Below are 20,759 nucleotides of genomic sequence, written 5' to 3'. Positions count from 1 at the left end.
GGGACGCCCGGCATGCTCAGCGTGTACCAGCGTGACGACGCTCCCCGAGTCGAGAAGAGCCTGGGTGTCCACTCCGTCAATTCTCACCGGCAGGTTGGAGTGGCGCCGCCGCTGGCTCCCGGAGTGAAGGCAGGGGCGTCGGCCGTCGGAGGCGGCGGTGGCGGATGGCATGGATACGTCCCAGTCCCGGTCCCGGTCCGGGCAGGACCATGCGATATGATCCGCTTTCCCGCAGACGTAGCACCGGCGTGATGTCTGCGGTTGGCTTCGGGCAGTCCGCTCTGTGGCGGCTCGTCTCGTAGTAGTAGGCGACAGGGAAGTATCCGGAGGCCGCGAGCGGTCCCGGTTGTAACGTGCCTCCCCCGTCCCTCTGGGAATCTCTGACTTTGTGCTTCTCATCATCTCTGTACTCACTTGGTGATTTTCCAGGAGCGCAACCAGGGCCTCCACGGAATTTGGGCTCACCTGTGAGGCATAGCGGCGGGCATCAGGCGGCAGGGAACGTATACATTTGTCTATGACAATTCTCTCAATCAGTGGCGGGTCACCGGCCGTAGTCAGCCACCCATGAGTTAGGCGGAGGAGAGCGGCTATTTGGGGCCGAGGCGGCAGCGCCGCTTGCATGTTCCACCCATGGAAGCGCTGGGCTCGGGCCGGCATACTATAACCTTGACTAGCCAAGATAGCTGCTTTCAGGCGCCTATATTCACGGGCCTCTGCCAGGGGTAGGTCACGGCACACACGTTGGGCTTCTCCTGAGAGGAAAGGAGCGATGATGCTGCCCCAGTCGGGGACGGGCCATCGTTCCCGGGCAGCGGTGCGCTCGAACACCTCCAGGAAGGCTTCAATATCATCATCGGGGGACAGTTTCGTTAACACTTCTCCAGGCGGACGTGTGGGATTAACGTTTTGGTCAATTTGGATTTTCTCTATTAATTTAGTCACCGCTTGCTGTAATTCGGCCTGGCTCTGTAACAGAGCGTTTAGGGCCGGTGTGGTTGTCATATTGCGTCTAGGTGAGGTTCAGTACCCGTATTCTGCACACCATGTGTGGAGACTGAACCCAAACCAAGGCACAAGAGAGCAAAGACAGTGTTGCCAACTCGGGCATTTATTGAACAGTTCTTATTTTACAACAGCATTGTAATGCAACGTAGCATGAATGAACAACATAAATGTGAATAACTGAAATTGTCTTTTAATAAAACAACACAAGGTTTTCCCCGGACGGGGCTGTCGTTTCTCCTCTTCGTGGGGGGGCCAGGGGGGTAGGTAAGAGTTACTTTAAAGGGGTTTCCCTCCACAGGAAACAGGCCAGTATAATTCCAGTGTATAGTCTCTCTTCCCCACAGGCGCTAGGCGAGTATAGTTCCTCTCTACAGGTGACAGGTAAAGTATCTCTTCCCCATAGGTAATAGGTGAGTATAGTTCTTTTCCACAGGTGACAGGTAATAGGTGAGTAGGTGCCCGCTCTTACACAAATCCGTCTAATTCTCTATCTTCTAAATAAAATGAACACGGGGTATAATGGGCCTGGGGCCAGAGAATTTCCGGATACTAGTATGGTTTTAAGGGAAGTGAGATATACTCAACAAAATAGGAATAGGGGTGGCTCGCTGGGGGTCCGGAAGGTAAGGCTGTGGTCTCCTTTTCCAGGTCCTTCTCCTCAGCTCGCCGAGTACACACTCTCCAGTGATAGGTACACACTCCACAGTGAGTCAGGTTTGCGCTCCTCATTGATCCAGGTACACACTCCTCAGTGTCAGTCCGCTCCCAGTCCATGCCTAGAAGTAATGAGTAGAAGGAACATTACTATAATGCACTTTACACAGTAACATGCGGTGGAGAGGGAAATATGGTGGCTCTTACCGCCTGTCTGCCCATGATCAGCTTGTCAGAGACTCCCAGCACAGACTGAAGGGGAGAGCGAGCTCAGTACTTATGCACCCCTGTGTTGGGTGGGGCCCACAGGTGCATACGCTTGTGCCTGATGAAGCGTGTGGGCCGGCAGGTAACGCCCGTCAATCACTTGGCCCACACAGTGTGTTGGTCTGCTAGGGCTCGCTCTCCCATCCAGGGTGCGCTTCTCTGACATGCAGGGCCTACCTGGCGGGCGGTGTCCGAACGAACCACCACAACAGATACATGTACATAACATTGAACCTTCAGTGGCATGATTTAAGATCACATATCATAATCCATAGTACACAGAACAATCTGTAAACAATACATATAACATGAGTAACTACATTTACAGGGAGGAGGATGGGGACGTGGAGGGATTTTTTAACCCTTACAGCTGCACAACCAGTATAGTAACAGCTAAACATCTAGAATGAACATAGAACAGGGAGCTGCTTAAATAGACTGCTTGAGATGCATTGTGGGTAAGAGGGCATATGAGAATTAAGCTTGTAGCCAATGAGAATAAACATGAGGTGACAGACTGTTCTGTGGGAGTGTGAATGAATTAACTTGTTTACAAATGAAGAGGGGGTCCGGGAGATGGCGTGTGTGTGTGTGTGTGTGTGTGTGTGTGTGTGTGTGTGTGTGTGTGTGTGTGTGTGTGTGTGTGTGTGTGTGTGTGTGTGTGTGAGAGCGTGCATGCATGCGTGCAAGCGTGCGTGCATGCGGGGGTGCATGTGTGGGTGCAGTGCAATCTTATAGGATAAAGCAACGTGCTTGCGTGCGTGTGTGTGTGTGTGTGTGTGTGTGTGTGTGTGTGTGTGTGTGTGTGTGTGTGTGTGTGTGTGTTTGTGTTTGTGTGCACCTACTGGTATGTGTGCACCTACTGGTATAATAATATGTGTCACCTTTATGTGTGGACATAAATAAATGGTTAAAGAGAGTGCGTCCGTGCGTGCGTGCGTGCGTGCGTGCGTGCGTGCACACAAAGTGCAATCCTATTTAAGATACATCCACACAAAGGTACCGTCTCCTGTTTGGCAGGTCAGTTCATTTAAGGTCTCGGCAAACAGCCTTGGGATTGGGAACCCGAGCCATGTGGACCTTAACACATCTACTGCCTCTTAATCTGAAGGTTGCTTGGTGCCTCGGCGCCACGTCGTTTCCTCCGTCGGCCGCCGCTATTATTTTGAAGGGCCGGAAGGGGGTTGTTTTTGTTTTTTTGGATTATCACTTGACGGCAACGATTACGTCATCTAGTCACATGACAGTGTGCGACAAGAAGATGAAGATGGCTGCGCCCTGCCTTGAACCTTGTTTACATTTAGATCTGCTGCAAAATGTCTCAAAATGGCTATTTTGTTTAAATGAAGTTTCTTTATGGGCCTCTCCATTGACTTAACATTGAGGAGCTTCACTTCGCGTGCACGCCCAACGTGCGTTGTAAACAAATCGCCGACATTACCGATGCGGGCGGGACCGGAGCGACGTACAGTAAGTAATCATATCTTTACTGTATATACAGTAAGATTCACAGTCCTCACCGTCAACGGCGCCATGGTATTAACCCTTTCAATGACAGTCCTCACCGTCAAGGGCGGCAGAAGAGTTAAGGTCACAGTCTGTAAGGTGTGATGAATGGAGGTGTCTTGTCTGGGATTTGGCAGTAAGAGGCAGTAGCAGCAAAGAGAGAAAACATATATTTTTATATAGATATACCTGTTCCCTTACAAGTGCTTCTCCAGCAGCCTCTGAGGGAAGGTGGCAGTTATGGGGTTTTATCACCTCTGCAGTGCATGGTGGAAAGTAACCTGTTACATTTCCTTGAGTACTAATACTTAAGTACATGTTTGTTGTTGTTGTCGGGTGGAAAACTTGTATGTCCGAAACCGTTTTGTATTCAACATTTTAATCGCTTTAGATCGCTATAGGCAGTGTCTCACGTGACTCAAGTCTGCTTGAGACGGCGCGCCTCCGTCGCGTTCCGACTTCTACTCTCCCACGACGGGTCAGAGTAGTAGGAAATGCAAGGCTTCTGGAAAGCCCCGTCCGGGCCTACCTAGCAGAAAGAGAGTTCTGCCAAAGCAGGGTCAGAAACGGCACCAGTCGCATGGTTCATGTGCGCCGGAAATGTCACTTTTTACCCATAGATTCCATGGGTATGGCTCTGTGCCAAAGAAAAAAAATGAAATTCACTAAACAAAGGGTATTAATTAAATGTAGTTTATGAAATAATTACATATTAAAATATGTTTTTATATAGGATCGAAGGTTTTATGGTCATGATTCACTGAGATCCTGGATGGCTTGGTTCTAAAATAGGAGGCTTAACAACTGTTATAAATATTTTTGTAAAAGTCTATGGGGAAAATGAATGGGAGATTTTTAGTGGCACCAGTAAACCGATTCCACTGCGATGCCCTATACGTATAGGTGGTAAAACTAGTCCTATTAATAGTCGCTTCTTTTGACCTTGTTTTCATAGACCTGGCTGCTTGTTTCTCTCACAATATCTGGCACCATTGCTCTTGGCCAATGACGATGCACAGTCAGAGCTAGCTGTTGTGTTATGTGTTGTACAGTTTATGTACAACACCAGGGGAGTGCTCCAAGGAAGCGTTCCAATAACATTATGTTCACCCCCGTCTCTGTCACTTATTCTCCCCAACAGAGACAGCCATAAAGGCAACTTTTGTTTAACTGCAACATTATGTTTATCATACAGGTAGGCCTAAGTGACACTCATTTACTTTTACTGGGGACCAGGGGGCCCCAGTAAAAGTAGATAACATTGCATCACAATCCATTTATACGTTGGTTAGTCAAAAATAGAACCTAATACAAGCTTACGAGTTACGACCATGAACATCTTCATTTTTTGAAATGTTCAGAAACTGTTCTCGGAAACGTTTGGAACATCTTGAATAATTTAAAGGCCATGTACACAAGAAGTAGAAAACAAATGTAGTTTATTTATTTGAAGGGCTGTGGGGGCGTTCCTCTTAAGACAGGGAAATAATTATTATAGCCAGAAGATGGCGATGCCCACTAGGGCATAGCCTGGCACACTGCCCACAAGATAGCGGTGTACTCTAGGGTATAGCATCAAAACACTGGTATAAGTCATGTCACATGACAGTCTTCTGCCATGTGATTTGCAGAAGATTCTGATGACATCACTGAAACTCACCTTCACGTGTCATCAGGTGAGGTCTTTGGTGCCTACAAGAAAAACTGCTTTGAGCAGGAAATGCCCAAATAAGGCATTTCCTGTGTACATGGCCTTTAAACATTTTCTTTTGTAAATTAAATCTTCTCTTCTGGGGTCCCTGCATGGCACAACACATTTTCAGATGGGGGTCCGCAGGCCAAATACATAAGAGTCATTTTGGGGGTCCTCCTTGACACAAAGAAAGTTTGGGATCCACTGAGCTCCGGCACAGGAGGTCTTTTGGCGAGTCTTTTGATTCATTGTGTAGAACAGTGGTTCTCAACCTGTGGGTCGGGACCCCCAGGGGGGTGCCCACAATATTTTGGGGGGTCCCCAGATGATTAGCTTAAAACATTGTTTTCTCACTTAACAGTAAACAAACCGACATAAGGTTTAAGCGTAGGGTATTGTCTAAGTGACAATTCAAGGACTTTTTAATACCTCTAAAATGACAAATTAAACATTGGCCAAATTGTCAAATATTAGAGACAGAAATTGTGAAAATAGCAGATCTACATGCTCACAACGCCTCGCGTTGCGAGGCGTTGTGAGCATGTAGATCGGCTATTTTCACAATAGAACCGTGTTATACAAAATGTATTTCCTCAACTCTTGGGTCCCCGGCTAAAATATGATTATTTTGGGGGTCACAGCCTGAAAAGGTTGAGAACCACTGGTGTAGAATGATCAAATCAAGCCACGGGCCACGATGACGCGCAGGCAGGCAGGCAGGGATTACCCAGGGATTATAGTATAGTATTCACCACGCTCAGATCCCAACTGGAGGCGTGACACAGATTTGACACCGATGAGCCTGACTCTGACTGGGCAGCGGCAGTGCAGCACCTTTTTGTCTGGACACCACTTTAACACATTATTAAGACCCAGTATACGCATTATTACTTTAACCATTATTTTATGCTTTAACTATTAAAAAAATACAGATATACAAGCTATCTTGGCACACCGAGTGCCACACTGTGAGCTTGTAGATCTGCTATATTTTTTTGAAAAATGGTGAACATTCGTGCAAGTCTTTGGATATGAAGTATACTTTTTGGCCGCGGACCCCCATCTCAGAATATGTTGTTCCAGGGACCCCCAGAAGCTTCACACACACGCACGCACGCATGCACGCACGCACGCACGCACGCACGCACGCACGCACACACACACATTTCAATCATTTATTTATGTCCACATAAGAGATACAAGTACAAGGACACAAATATTACAAGGTGCTGTAAATAATGTACAGTCAGCAAATCCTGGACAAATATCCAATAACCACACACCATTCAAGGGTACATATAACAACGCCTTCGCCATATTTGGCGACTACTGATAGTAGAAGAGATTGCACAGAACTTTGCAAGCCGTTTAGCTGCTTTTTTTGGCATCCCAAGTTGTTGGAAGCCTCTTACAACCAACCTATGTACATGTCCAAGGCTGCCAAAGATGAACACAAATAGATTGCACCTATAGCCTAGCTCTGTGATGGTTCGTAGGAGCGGCTCTCTCTTCTTGCACTCCATTCTCCATAAAAATTAGAAAGGCAAAACAGGGAAAGAAACCAGTGGAGAAAATGCATTTACAGGACAATTTCAGGAAAAGAGCAGTATATAATGAAGAGTTGAAATGGCACATCGAATGAGATATTTTGACAAAGCCACTGATGAATCCCCTGTCAATCTGTGATGTGGCACAACAGACACGGATTTACAGGCCAATTTGGGTAATCGCCGTATAATTGCATAATTGCCCGGATTAACTAAAGTAACACGCGCGGTCACGGTCACCAAACGTTGTACTATTTGTCATTGGACGTTCAGAAAAGACGAGCAACATTTTCACGGTGCAACATCTCTGTGTATATATTTATAGCGCTTGGCTCCCGAGATTCTAGCAGAATAATAACACGTGCGTGAGGAGGACTGTTTGCAGATTATTGCAGTCCTGCACGCTTTGGTGCGCCGTACATTTTCAGTGGCGATTGCGGGGGAGGAGGAGGGGGGGAGAGGAGAGAGTGGTCACGGGACAGGGGAATATTGTAAATCCTCTTGTTCATGCATTTGTTGCATTAAACAGTGGCCACCATCTGCTAGCTTGGACGGCACGACGCGAACGGCGGCGGGATGGTCATGCAGCTTTGCAACCTGCCCATAGTTGTGGCTCGCGCGTCATGCACATGCCGACCGACTGTAGTACAACTAAAAATACATGCATCCTGCTGCCCCCGGGGGTAATGGGCTCTTATAGGCTATATATCTTATGCCGTGCCATATAAATATGGTGGCGGCTTCGAGCGGAGATGGAGCTAAAATGCTGTTAATTTGAAATATAGGCCGACACAATATATAAACAAAAGGCCAGCTTGGTTTATTTGCTGGCTAAGCTGGTTGGTGGGAGGCATGCGTGCGTGGCAGTGGTGGGGGGAAAAAGTACTCACATTCTTTACTTAAGTAAAAGTATCAAAACTGCAATGTAGAAGTTACAACTAGTAGTCTGGAATTCAAAATTGACTTGTGTAAAAGTACAAAAGTATTGTATCAAATAGTATATAGTACCAAAAGTAGAAAGTATACTCATTGTGCAGAATAGCCCATTTCAAAATGTTACATGTATAAACATCTTTTGAAATAGCAGATCTACAAGCTCACAATGCATCGCATCGAGCTTGTAGATCGTCTATTTTCAAATGGCCAAAAATGTTTATAGAGCTGAAGTGGTTAATGTATGTTTTGTAATAATTATCAAAATCTGCAAAGTAACTGGTAACTAAAGTGCTAAATTAAATGTAGTGGAGTAAAAGTACAACATTGGACCCGAGATGTAGTGGAGTAGAAGTAAAAGTGTTGAATATTGGAAATACTCAAGTAAAGTACAAATACCGCAAAATTGTACTAAAGTATAGTAGGCCTACTTAAGTAAATCTACTTACACCACTGGTGCGTGCCTGCGTGTGTGTGTGTGTGTGTGCGTGTGTGTGTGTGTGGGGGTGTTATCAGGTATTATCACATTTCAATGATATCGTGTGTGTGGTTAATATCGTGTGTGTGGTTAATACACACTGGCAACATGGGGAACCGTTACCGGCCCGTGGATCATCTCTTTTACTGTCTTTTACATCTGGGGACCGTCCCAATGCATGAGAAAGCACCAGCGACGTGCAGATAATGTTAGAGAGGCAGGGGCTGAAATTTCTAAAAGGGCCTTTTGGTGAAAATATTGAAAATAGCTGACCTCCAAGCTTGGAGGTCGGCTATTTCCGGTACTTGATACCACACTAAACTAAGCATAATCAAGTCAATACTGGAGTTGTGGCATAACAGCATGGATTTCTACACAGAGAGGGCAATTCTTTCAACATAAGATGCTGCATTCAAGTTCAGGAGAGTTTGGACAAGGCAATTCTCTTGAATGCTGCCTTCAGGTATGGCATGGAAAGAGGGCATTTGCATTTCTTTCACCATAGTAAAAATTGCATTCATGGTCTTGAGAGGGCTAAAAACGACGGTTTAGTGGTTTGAAAAAAGGATAAAAAGTGATAAGTCATCACTTTTCACACGTTTTAGGTGTCCGTTTTAGCCCAAGGAATGTTTTTTGGGCAAAACAGATGCTTGCAATGGATTAAGAATCATGAAAAACCCATAGTTTGACCCTTATGCTACTTAAAGCAGATTCATTTTTAGCTTTTTTCCCCTGTATAGTAAAGTTAATGGGACACCAACTCTAGCAGGTGATGATAACATCAATTAAGCTACTTCTCAGAAAGGGTTATCATACCAAAATATAAACTACAGACATGTACGAAGAAGGAAATCCAACATTTTACGGTCACCTTGGGTGGTACCAACATTTGTATTAGCCCCCTGTACTAATAAAAGGGCAGGGGCTCAAGCCCCCTTTGATGTCTACGTGTGCACGTGCCTGGAAAACATTAATCTAACATGTTCATCCTCTCCCCCTCTCCACCATACAGGCGGTAGCAGGCGACCGAGATGGGCGTGCGTCTAGGCCGCTTGAGCGCCTCCAAGTGGTGGCCGCCAGCGCCGCGGCCTCCGTCACCATCGCCGCCGCCGCTGCTGCTGCTGTCGCTGCTCCTGCTGTGCCTGGGCGTGGCGCTCCCCGGCTGCCGGGCGCGGCCGTTCGGCAGCCCCACCCCCGCCGTCAACGTAGCCGTGGTGTTCAGCGGCTCCACCTACCAGGTAACGTTGATTCTGATTGGCTGGTTTCCCTTTAATTGCTGTGGTAGATGAGACTATAATCCACACCCAGTTTATATCAACCCCAGGTACATGTCTATGATTTTTTCATGTTGCCATAATGTAACCGTTTTAGAAAAGCAATAAGCCACGCAAAGCACGAGGTTACCTGTATTTTATATATATATACATTCACTTTATGCGCATGCATAAAGTGAATGACAAATCGAGTGGCGAAGTGAGTGGCAAAGTGAGTAACGTCGTTCAACGTCGTTTAATGCAATCAGACAGGACTTTTCTGTTTGGATGTAAGGACTGTCAAGGGCAAAAAGTATTTTTTTGCCACTCAGTAGGCGTTCCAGCATAACTTCCATGTGATGATGATGTCACAGGCGTACCCTCTATAACAGCTGAGAGGGTTGGAGGAGACACGTGTCGCCTCGTGTCTCACCACGCCTCTCAGCCATTATAAAATACCAGGTAACCAATGCCTCTTGTGGCTTATTGCTTCATTAAACCCCATTTAGGCCGTGGAATTATTTTATACGTTAGCAATTGAGAAATAGCAGATATACAAGCTCACGGCGTGGCACCGAGTGCTGCGCTGCGAGCTCGTAGATCTGCAATTTTTTCCTTTTTTTTTTTTTTTTAATGGTGACAATTGGTGCAAATCTTTGAATATATATATATGCTTTTTGAGCGAAACACTCAAATCTTTGCTTCTGGGTGGTGCCTGGAACAACATATTTTGAGTTGGGGTCAGTGGCCAAATCAAATGCATGTCTTTTTGGGCGTCCTTGACATGAAAAAGAACCACTGATTTAGGAGAAGGATTTAGAAAACATTTATGGAATCGGGTCAAAATATTCAAAGACTTGCACAAATTTTCTCAATTTTTCTAGAAGAAGATTAGAAGATCTACAAGCTTGCAGCACGGCCACTTGGTGCCGCGCTGTGAGCTTGTATATCTGCTATTTTTCACTGGCTTCACTGACGAAAACTGAATAGAAACTAAATAACAACAAAGCTATGATGACTAAAACTATGAATATGACGCTTCAACAAATACAAACTAGACTAAAATGTCAGGGAGCGACTAGTGGAGAAGAGATCCAGTAGCCTTTATGTGTGGTTGCGCTCAGGTGTTGTAAATCGTCTACTTTCAGCATGCAACTAAGAGTAAAATCGACTGTAGATTCAGCCGACTAAAATGTTTTGACATTTCAGATGACTAAACTATGAGGGAAACTAAATGGAATTGTACTCCAAAGACTGTGAACCATGGAAAGCCCTGCATGCCCATGGGTCTTAGGCCAGCAGTCAGTGTCCTCTTTTAAATCGCTTTTGAAAACACATCTGTTTATAAGGATTGTTTTATGGGCTGACTATGGGCTGACTATACACATGTGTGTGTTTCTCTCTCTCTCTCTCTCTCTCTCTCTCTCTCTCTCTCTCTCTCTCTCTCTCTCTTGATGTTGCTGCTTTGTCTGTAAAGCACTATCTAACTAGGGCCCTATTTTCTAAAATCACGCAAAGCGGTACACAGTATGTTTACAGTCATGTCATCAACATGGATCTGTCCCATTTAGCGCCACCATCAGGCAGATTTTTAGAAACACATTTTTGTACACTGCTCCTACAGATTTTGGCCTAAAATCACGCAAAGCGTACACAATATCTCTAAAGTTGTGTCATCGACATGGATCTGTCCCATTTCCCATATTACTTGGCTACCATTGCCTCCTGGCCCCCAAGTTGTGGAATAAACTCCCTGTCGCACTTAGAACAACGGACTCACTCGCTAGCTTTCGCCGTGGACTGAAGACTCACCTTTTCAGACTCCACCTAAACCCTCAGCACTACAGAAAAATCAATGACCATACATGAAGCTAGTTAGCATTTGTTTTTTAGGTTTTTAGAACTTTGATTATATTGTGGTTTTTTTTCTAGATAGATATCCATTTGCATTTGTTATATTGCTGTTGATGTACTGACATATTATCTTGTTTATTATTGTGATGTTTTTATCTGCTTATTGTAAGTCGCTTTGGATTAAAAGCGTCTGCTAAATGCCTAAACTGTAAACTGTAAACTGACCAATACAAGTCTGTAACTCTAACAGCATAGTTTGTGTATGCAAAACCTGACGGTCGCTTATCTCCCGATTAGGGAATCTTACTGTTTAATTAATTAATTCATACATTCATTCATTAAAACCCATTTAGGCCTGAACGCAAATCTGTGTCACTTTAGATGTGAACCACTTCAACCATTATTTTATGCTTATTAAAAAAATAGCAGATATACAAGCTGGCACAGATTGCCGCGCTGCGAGCTTGTAGATCTGCTATTTGAATATTTTTGACCCGATTCTATAAGTATCTTCTAAATCCCTCTTCTAAATCAGTGGTTCTCACACTTTTTCATGCCAAGAACCCCCAAAATTACATGTATTTGGCCGCAGACCCCCATCTTAAAATGTGTTGTCCCAGGGACCCCCCCATGCAGAAGCAAATATTTGAGTTACAAAAGTTTGCATTGAACATTATATATTCAAAGATTTGCACACATTTTCCAGATAGCAGATCTACAAGCTCATAGCGCGGCACTTGGTGCCACGCTATGAGCTTGTATATCTTCTATTTTTCAATAGAATAATTCCAGGTCCAAAACTATAAATCTAAAGGCCTCTCCATACTTCGACCGAAATGTTCGGTGAGTTGTGTTTTCCGACGTGCAAATTTCCGAACTCTCGTTCGGTCCAATGCTTTTCAGAAGTCCCGAGGGATATCATTTTATGGTAGAAAAGGACCTTTTGACCGAAAACGGCGGTTTCAGTCGAAGTATGGAAAGGCCTTAAATGTGTGTTTGTCCAAACCCCAACGAGGCTACACCACCAGGTAGGGGTGGGCGATATGGTGATAATTATCGTTGAGACGATACAATGTCTCCACGATATGCCTTTTCAGAGGTATCGTATGTATCGTGATGCAATTGAGGGAGCCTTGTAAAAAAATCCTGTTTAATCGTTAATACAGAGATTCATTGGAGAATTCAATTTAAACCTGCATTTTGGTCTAAATCAGTAGTTCTCAAACTCTAAAATGTCAAGGTCTCCACTTAACTCTGACAGCATACAAATGAAACCAAATGGACCCGTAAGGGTCCATTTGGTTTCATTTGTATGCTGTCAGAGTTACATACTTGTAAAGTTCAATTTGGACCTCCCAAAAGGAACCCAGAGAGTCTGGTTTTTGTCAAGTAACTTGAAAAATAACCATAAAAAACAACTTGAAAAAAGAATCGTGATAAAATCACGCATCGTGATGCAGCTTGGGAAAATATGGTGATATTGTATTTTTCCATATCGCCCACCCCTACCACCAGGCGGAGGTGAAGGGTCGTCTGAGCCGGGAGAACTTCCTGGACCTGCCTCTGGAGGTGAACCCCCAAAATTACATGTATTTGGCCGCGGACCCCCATCTCAAAATGTGTTGGCCCATGCAGAAGCAAATATTTGAGTTACAAAAGTTTGCATTGAAAATTATATATCCAAAGATTTGCACACATTTTCAAGATAGCAGATCTACAAGCTCATAGCGCGGCACTCTGTGCCGCGCTATGAGCTTGTAGATCTGCTAATTTTTCAATAGAATAATTCCAGGTCCAAAACGAAATCAAAACGTGTGTTTGTCCAAACCCCAACTAGGGCTGTCACGATTATAACATTTTACATGACGATTATTTGTCACTCAAATAAATGCGATTAACGATTTAATTGTGTTTTCGTCGTTGACAATTACATTTCTGTTTGGCTTTTAGGCTTTGAAGTTGCTCATGGTAGATATGACACATAACCCAAATATATAAAGAAACGACTGACATATTTGACAACTTTACACTTGGAAAAGAACATGGGAAATAGCCGATCTACAAGCTCACAACGCGTCGCGATGCGACGCGTTGTGAGCTTGTAGATCTGCTATTTCCACAATTTTTGACTTTTATATGGGAACATTTTTCAACATGGAAACGATTATGACGATTATGAAAAATAATCGCGATTATGTCAAATAGTCACGATTAGACGATTATGTAATAATTGTGACAGCCCTAACCCCAACACTGCTACACCACCACCACCAGGCGGAGGTGAAGGGTCGTCTGAGCCGGGAGAACTTCCTGGACCTGCCGCTGGAGGTGAACCCCATCACGGTGCTGGTGAACAACACCAACCCGCGCGCGCTGCTCACGCGCATCTGCGACACGCTCACCGCCAACCGCGTGCACGGCGTGGTGTTCGAGGACAACGTGGGCTCCGAGGCCGTGGCCCAGATCCTGGACTTCATCAGCACGCAAACGGCCGTGCCCATCGTGGGCATCAGCGGCGGCTCGGCCGTGGTGCTGCCCTACAAGGTCAGTGTGCTTGTGTGTGTGTGTGTGTGTGTGTGTGTGTGGTAGGGCATTCACAAAATATTGGAATATTCTAATATTCGAATATCAAAGTCACTATTCGATGTTGTTCACCAAAGTCGAATATTCGCTTATTTTTATTGTTTTTTCTTTAAAAACGATATGGTTTATAAAGCTTGGCTAGATAGGAAGTCATAAGAATGAGTTGTCAATGCACCTGGTGGATGAATTTATTATTGCTCTATACCAGGGGTTCTCAAACCTTTTTAGGCCGTGACCCCCAAAATAAACATATTTGAACTGGGGACCCCCACCCTGACAAGCACTTTGAATTGTAGGTATTACATTTAATTTGACTCGGTTCTGCAGATAAATATTGTGAAAATAGCAGATCTACATGCTCACAACGCCTCGCATTGCGAGGCGTTGTGAGCATGTAGATCGGCTATTTTCACAATGTTCGCCTCTTGCTTACTTAATATATTTGACAGTTTGACCAGTCCTGTCGAATATTCGACTTTTGTAATAGTTATCAGAATCTACAGAGTAACTATAGTAACTAAAGTTTTCAATTATTTGTAGTAAAATGTACAATATTTGCCTCTGAGATGCATGTAGTGGAGTCGAAGTAAAATGACAGAAAATTGGAAATAGTCCAGTAAAGTAGAAATTGTACTACAGTGCAGTACTTGAGTAAATGTACCTTACACCACTTTCCAATAAGAGAAGCTGGGGGCATTATGCAGGTGTGTGCAGAACGACAACACAGCGCCGGAGGCATAAGCCCAGTCAGTCGCTGGGTTATGAGCCTTGCAGCTTTATTGCCTCCTTGCAAATTGGCACTCGTTGAGGCGGGTACGTCCGCGATAAAGAAAACATTTATTCAGTTGCGGGAAATGGCCGACGATATGCAGCAGCCAGGCAGCTGACCTCCACTTTACTCTTTACGCGTAATTTCATCTCAGTCACATTTCTCAATCAATAGTTTGACGACCTTTGAGTCTCCTGCTGACCCGGTCATCAAATTATTGACATATTGAAAAAATAATCTCCATTAACTCAAGGTTTCAAGACGTTTGCAATACTTTAATTTTTATTTTTTTTGTGAAATACTCCTTTATTTCTAGCCGATCCTGAGTATACTCGTGAAAAATACTCAAGTATTTAGAGTGCCGATCCCGAGTATACTCGCTAAAAATACTGTATATAGAGTAACGCTGGCGTTCTTACCCTATAAACCGGCGGAAGGTCTGGGCACGATCGGCCTCGCCGATTCATCATCATCACGGATCCACGTGCACAAAATAGTAATCCCATAACATGGAGGCCGACGGCCGATCTCATCTTTAATGTCCATTATCTCCAAACAACACTTTTAAAGCCAAGGATGGCATTAGATTCTCGCTACAAAAACATAATAACAAAGGCATCGATCGGCCATTTTAGGATCGGCATGGGATGACGACCGCTCCCGTTGAATGACGTCATGACGTCAACCGGGAAGTGTTTACGCAATGGACTTCTGGCCTTCAAAATAAGACAATGGATGCGTATAGGAGCCTGTGAGCGGCACGCTAGACATTTAACCCGTTCATGTCTGGAGGCTGGAGCACTAAATGGGTTAAGTCGAAAGTACAAAAGTAACTGAGCAAATAAGTAGACCGGAGGTTTATTGTTAGTATCAGGTGAGAACACGGGAATCTATCTATCAATCTATCAGCCAACGGTGCCGGAGATTAGCTGTTCACAGACGTCCATTCACGCACACACGCAAGCGCGCACGGACGCATGCGTGCAAAATATATTCTCGGCCATGCCTTCTGCCTGTTGGAGACCATAGAAATCCAAATCTGCAGAGTAACTGGAAACCAATTTTAAAAGGAGTCAAAAGTACACTTTTTTCCGCTGAATTGTTGTGGAGTAGAATTAATACATTATTACAAAACGGAAATACTCGAGTCAAGTTAAAGTACCTCAAAATTGTACTTAAGTAGGCTACAGTACTTGAGTATGGACTGTCCAACACTGCATATCTGCTCATGTTTTAGCCCAGAAAATAGCAGATCTACATGCTCGCGAGGCATTGTGAGCATGTAGATCTGCTATTTTCACAATTTCAGCCTCTAATATTCGACAATTTGGCCAATGTTTAATTTGTCATTTCAGAGGTATTAAAAAGTCCTTAAATTGTCACTTCAGAAATGTGCTGATACTCTCTGCGATGCCCCTATAGCTAAAAATTTTCCATATGGCATGTTCTAACTGTGCCAAATTTCATGCTTCTTTCATAAAGTGCACGATTACATCAAAATACTGCCCGAAACGCCTGGACTAAGTAAAGTAGAACACTCAAACTTTAAGTTGGTTTGTTTACTGTTGAGTGAGAAAACTATTTTTTGCACATTAAGTTAATCTTCTGGGGACTGGTTGAGAACCAGTGTTTTAGCCCACAACTGTTTGCGTATGCAGCTCACAGGGCGTCCAACGGTGGGACGAATAATGACATCCACGCAAACGCCCTCGATTTCCATCTGAATCCACTTTCCAAACAGTTTTTCCCCCCCTCTCTTTTCTTCCCCCCCTGCCCCTCTCTCTCCCTCTTGTGTTTGTGAGATTGTTTTTCATAATAAATGTGACACAACATTTAGCCCAGGCACACACAATCTCTCCCATTCCCCCGATTATACATTCATGGAAAGACACCTTAAATAAGCATCCACACATACACACCCAGACCCCCATAAAATGCCTTATTGGATTTTAATCTAGTTTTGAAGTTTAGTTATCTTGAGTCTCGAGGTCCAATCGATAACACAAGGCTTTGATTTATAATACGTGGATGCACGCCGGTGTTACAGGTTCAGGTTCAAGTTTATTGTCACGTACCGGTATATCCATACAAAGTACATCAGATACAATGAAATGCTTGTGCCAAGAGCGCTCTCAGCCTTAACTCTTTTAGTGCTAAAACCGAATATTTTCGGTTCTTTTTTTCATTCCAATACTATTATTTCTTTTTGCTATTTTACTTACCCTGAGCTGCTAGTAGCGACGTGGGTGGTCCTGGCTCGTCCATCGCTTTCCAACGAGCCATGCTACATGTTGCGACGATTTATTCCATTGAAAATGGTTTAGAATAAAGTTTAGAGCCCCCCCAAAAAAACTCTATTTTTGCAAGACGTATTAAGGTTTACAAAAACCGAAAGTTTTCGGTTCCTTTAATAAAATGAATTAAATAATCTGAGGCCTCAACGAAGCCCCGGGCTAGCCCTGGATCCAAGCCGCCTACCAAGCTCTCTTTCCACCGGCCCGTAATCCGGTAACGTCGCCGAAACGCGCCGCCCAATCCAATACAAAGTCACATCTTTAGAACTCATTTTCTCTGAACTGTGTTCCTAGTGCAGTGGAAAAGTTGTTTTTGCGGCTGAATAGCTTCAGATCGGTCTTCTAAAAAAAAAAATAGCCGATAGCTAACTGTTAGCTCTCGGCCTCCACTTCACGTTCATAACACTGTTTGCAGAAAAAACACAAGCCACTTCTTCGTGGTTAACCGGATGTTACTATGAAGCCTTATGGACGAATGGCTGGCACTCTAGCGGCACCTTGTGGCGCCTGGCAGTTATCCAGTTAATACACAAATACATGGAACAAAATATTTTGAGATGGGAGTCAGCGGTCAAATACCGTACATATATTTCTATGGGTTCTTGACAATAAAAGGTTTGAGCACCACTGATCATAGAAACATTTTTTTATTAGAGTTATAAAGTTAAATAAAATAATGTTGTATTTATCGCATTCCTAAGACAATAATTTGATTACAAAAGATTTACCCTCATTGATTCTGGATGGGGACCGCAATTGCATTTGGGTCCCCATCCGGAATCAATGGGGCTACATTTACTATAATCACTCTTAGGAATGCATCAAATACAAAAAAAATAAAAATAAAATAAGAAGCTATTGAACTCAAGTCTCCATGGCGTGAGTAATCAATAGAAAAAAAAGGTCATTTTGGGAGTGAACAACTCCTTTAATGGTAGGTTAACGAAATGAACTCTATCAAGGCACCGCTCACTTCACAGTTCTGACAAGTTCCGTGCACCTATGGAGCATATCATCATTATTTATTACTGTATTACGCGATGTTCCGGCTATAAGAACATTTTGGATAAAATCCCAGGGGTACCAATGACATTACCCCAGCTGTCTTTATGGGACGTCTCCCATCATAAAGCTGTGATTTATGCTCACTTCATAGCAGGCTTCTGACGTGTATACGGCTATAAAAGACATTTGGAAGTGCGTGTGTGCGCGCACATGTGTGTGCGCGCGTGTGTGCGCGCACGTGCGTGCGTGCGTGCGTGCCGGCCTATCACTTTTCCACACACGTGTGTGGAAAAGTCATCTGCTGTGATAGGCTGGGTGTATTGCTGTATACGGGAATTTGGAGGCCATTGTGAATGTGCCCTTGCGGGGCATGTTGTATTTTTATTTATTTTTTATTGATTGGATACTTTATTAGTCAATATTGTAAACAGCATGAGGTACAGCAAAACATTTGGGCTGTGTATTCAATTAATCCACAGAGCCTAAGGACATTGGCCGAGTTTCCCAAAGCGATTTTATCCCATCGTAGCTCACGCATGGTCGTAAAGACCGAGCCCTGACCGCCATGTTCCCGTGTTTACGTGGGTTCGGGCAGAGCGACTTATTTATCCCCCTACAACACCATCATTCAGATTTCGCAGTTCAGGCCAAAGGTGGTACTGCAGCTGAAAATGCTCTGAGAGCCATTCAAAAATGAGAGAGGCTCTCTATTCAGGAGTGGTAATTCATCCTCAAACCTTTTGAAAAACGTTTTTGGGACATAAACAATATGACATAACAGGGGTTGACACTAAGGTCTCAGAGGCACTTGCCCGTCGGGCAAGTACAGGTCATGATCTACTTGCCCTCAGGTCTTGGCCACTTGCCCCCCCCCCCCACACACACACACACAAACACACACACACACACACACACACACACACACACACACACACACACACACACACACACACACACACACACACAAAATAATAATAAAAAAATCATAGACCTAGGTTGCTTGTTTCTCTCTCACAAACAAAACCTGGCAACACTGGACAGCAGACAAGTTGGAGATGTACTTATCTTAGCACAGAACGCTAACAGACTGCAGTGGACACAGTGACACACATGCTGCTCATGATTAAATGCATTATGTAGCGCAATAGTATGGATGTGTGTGGCTGGCTACCAACAGGGATGGAAACATCAGAAAGGCACTGTTGATAGCACGGACATATTAGACGCTTCGCACGGAAAATAGACGATTCGCGGACATTTTTAGCGATTTAGCGCTCGAGCGCTCCTTCTTCAGCAGCCTTTGCTATAGATTTTGGCACTTTTATGGGAATAGTTCTGTCTTCTTTCACTTTCTCCCCACCGTAAAGCGTCTGCATTAATCTGGCCATGCTTTAGCATAATGTGAATTTGCACGCCTTGTCGCCTTGTAGAGTAGCTGTTTTCGACTGCTAGCTCAAGTAGCCACTGTTTTTACAGTCTATGAGCCACTGGCTGCACGTTCGTTCAGTGTGTGTGTGTGTGTGTGTGTGTGTGTGGAGGGATGGACTTGGGAGGGGGGGAGCGAGAGTGAGATAGAGAGAGAGACGGAACACTAGCCCTGTTCAAGTAGGCACAGATCTCATTATTGTAACTCAAAATGTGCACTTGCCCTGTCGGGCAACCCCGTAGCAAACTTCACCTGCCCGACCTCTTTTTTTACTTGCCCCGGGCAGTCGGGCAACCGTTAGTGTCAATCCCTGCATAAATACTTTTTAAATGCATGGTGTATCACCTTTAACACAACTAGAAAGAGTGTGGTTGCCTTGAGGCGAGTCACACTTGCAAATATCTCTGTATCTGTCAGCTCTTGTCCCTATTCGAGCGGTGCTAACCATTCCATCCTTGTAACTTTTAGGCCCATATATGGAGATCAATATTAAGCCTATATCTTGGAATGCCCATATATGTACATACTGTGTTAGTCTCATGTGTTCTATGATGTCATGTCAGCCATAATATGATGTCAGTCATTTGGGAAAAGTTACATTTTTAATTAAAGTCAATAGAGAAAATGTATCCAGAAATAAATGTATAGATATAGCAAAAATTAAATGAAGTAGCGTGGCAAAATAACGTTTATCTAGGAGGGGAACCTGCAGGCCGTATTAAGTGAAGGTGTGGCCCCCGGGCCAACAGTTGCCCCTGTATGATTTAGGCTAGTATGTTTCCCCGACCTTTCCTGGATCAGGGCACACTTGAAACTTGACATCTTCAAACTGTTCATCGCTGCCATGGTCAGCTGTCATACGATGGGGCCATGTGCAATTGTTTATGTTAAAAGATGAATCAATCGATTGCTTTCCGTTCGGATCAATGGAACTGACATTATCTTTAATTTCCTTTTCATCAAAATGAACGCAACATTTTCAAGGTTTTGACAGGAAAAAAAAACATGTCCCTTACAAGCCTGTAGCGCTGATTGTGTACAAATACTACCATTGTTCATTTAACTCTGAGAAGTACAGACCCTGTGCCATTGTGTCCATTTGGAGAACCTGTCCGGCTGTCGGTCCCGGACCCCACATTGAGAACCAGCGATGTCGGAGGTAACGTGGGGTGAAGTTCTCAATGCACCCAATCAGGAACGGCTAAACATTTCCAGGACAGGAATCCGATGATTGCTCATATCACTGCCATCGCCTTTGAGCCCAGATCAAACAGGGAGATGCTGTATGAAAAATGGATGAGTTCGCGGTATCGGGCTGTGTTGTCTTGTTGACTAGCTTTGGGGACGACATCCCATGAATCAATAAGTCATGAGCAATCTCCCGGTCTCATTGATTAGCTGCGTTAGACGCTTGCTCCGAGACTTCTTGTTGTTATCATTAATTGATTTGGAGTGTTGAGTCACGTCTGGTGCATTTTGTCGGTATTTG

General features: G+C 44.2%; 1 protein-coding gene across 1 annotated transcript in view; it reads left to right on the top strand.

The window, feature by feature from the left end:
- Positions 1 to 9,117: 9,117 nt before the first annotated feature.
- grin2ca (glutamate receptor, ionotropic, N-methyl D-aspartate 2Ca) overlaps positions 9,118 to 20,759 on the top strand; it is a gene marked incomplete at both ends in the record, with an annotated part of 125,170 nt that continues 113,528 nt past the window's right edge. The window contains 2 exons of the mRNA XM_080723949.1: positions 9,118 to 9,324; positions 13,468 to 13,737. Coding sequence (XP_080580075.1) covers positions 9,118 to 9,324; positions 13,468 to 13,737 — 477 coding nt within the window. The remainder of the gene's footprint in view (positions 9,325 to 13,467; positions 13,738 to 20,759) is intronic.

This window comes from Nannobrachium achirus, assembly GCF_963921795.1.
Source record: "Nannobrachium achirus genome assembly, chromosome: 4".
In the NCBI taxonomy this organism is placed as follows: Eukaryota; Metazoa; Chordata; class Actinopteri; order Myctophiformes; family Myctophidae; genus Nannobrachium; species Nannobrachium achirus.
This window is presented reverse-complemented; position numbering and strand designations above follow the sequence as displayed.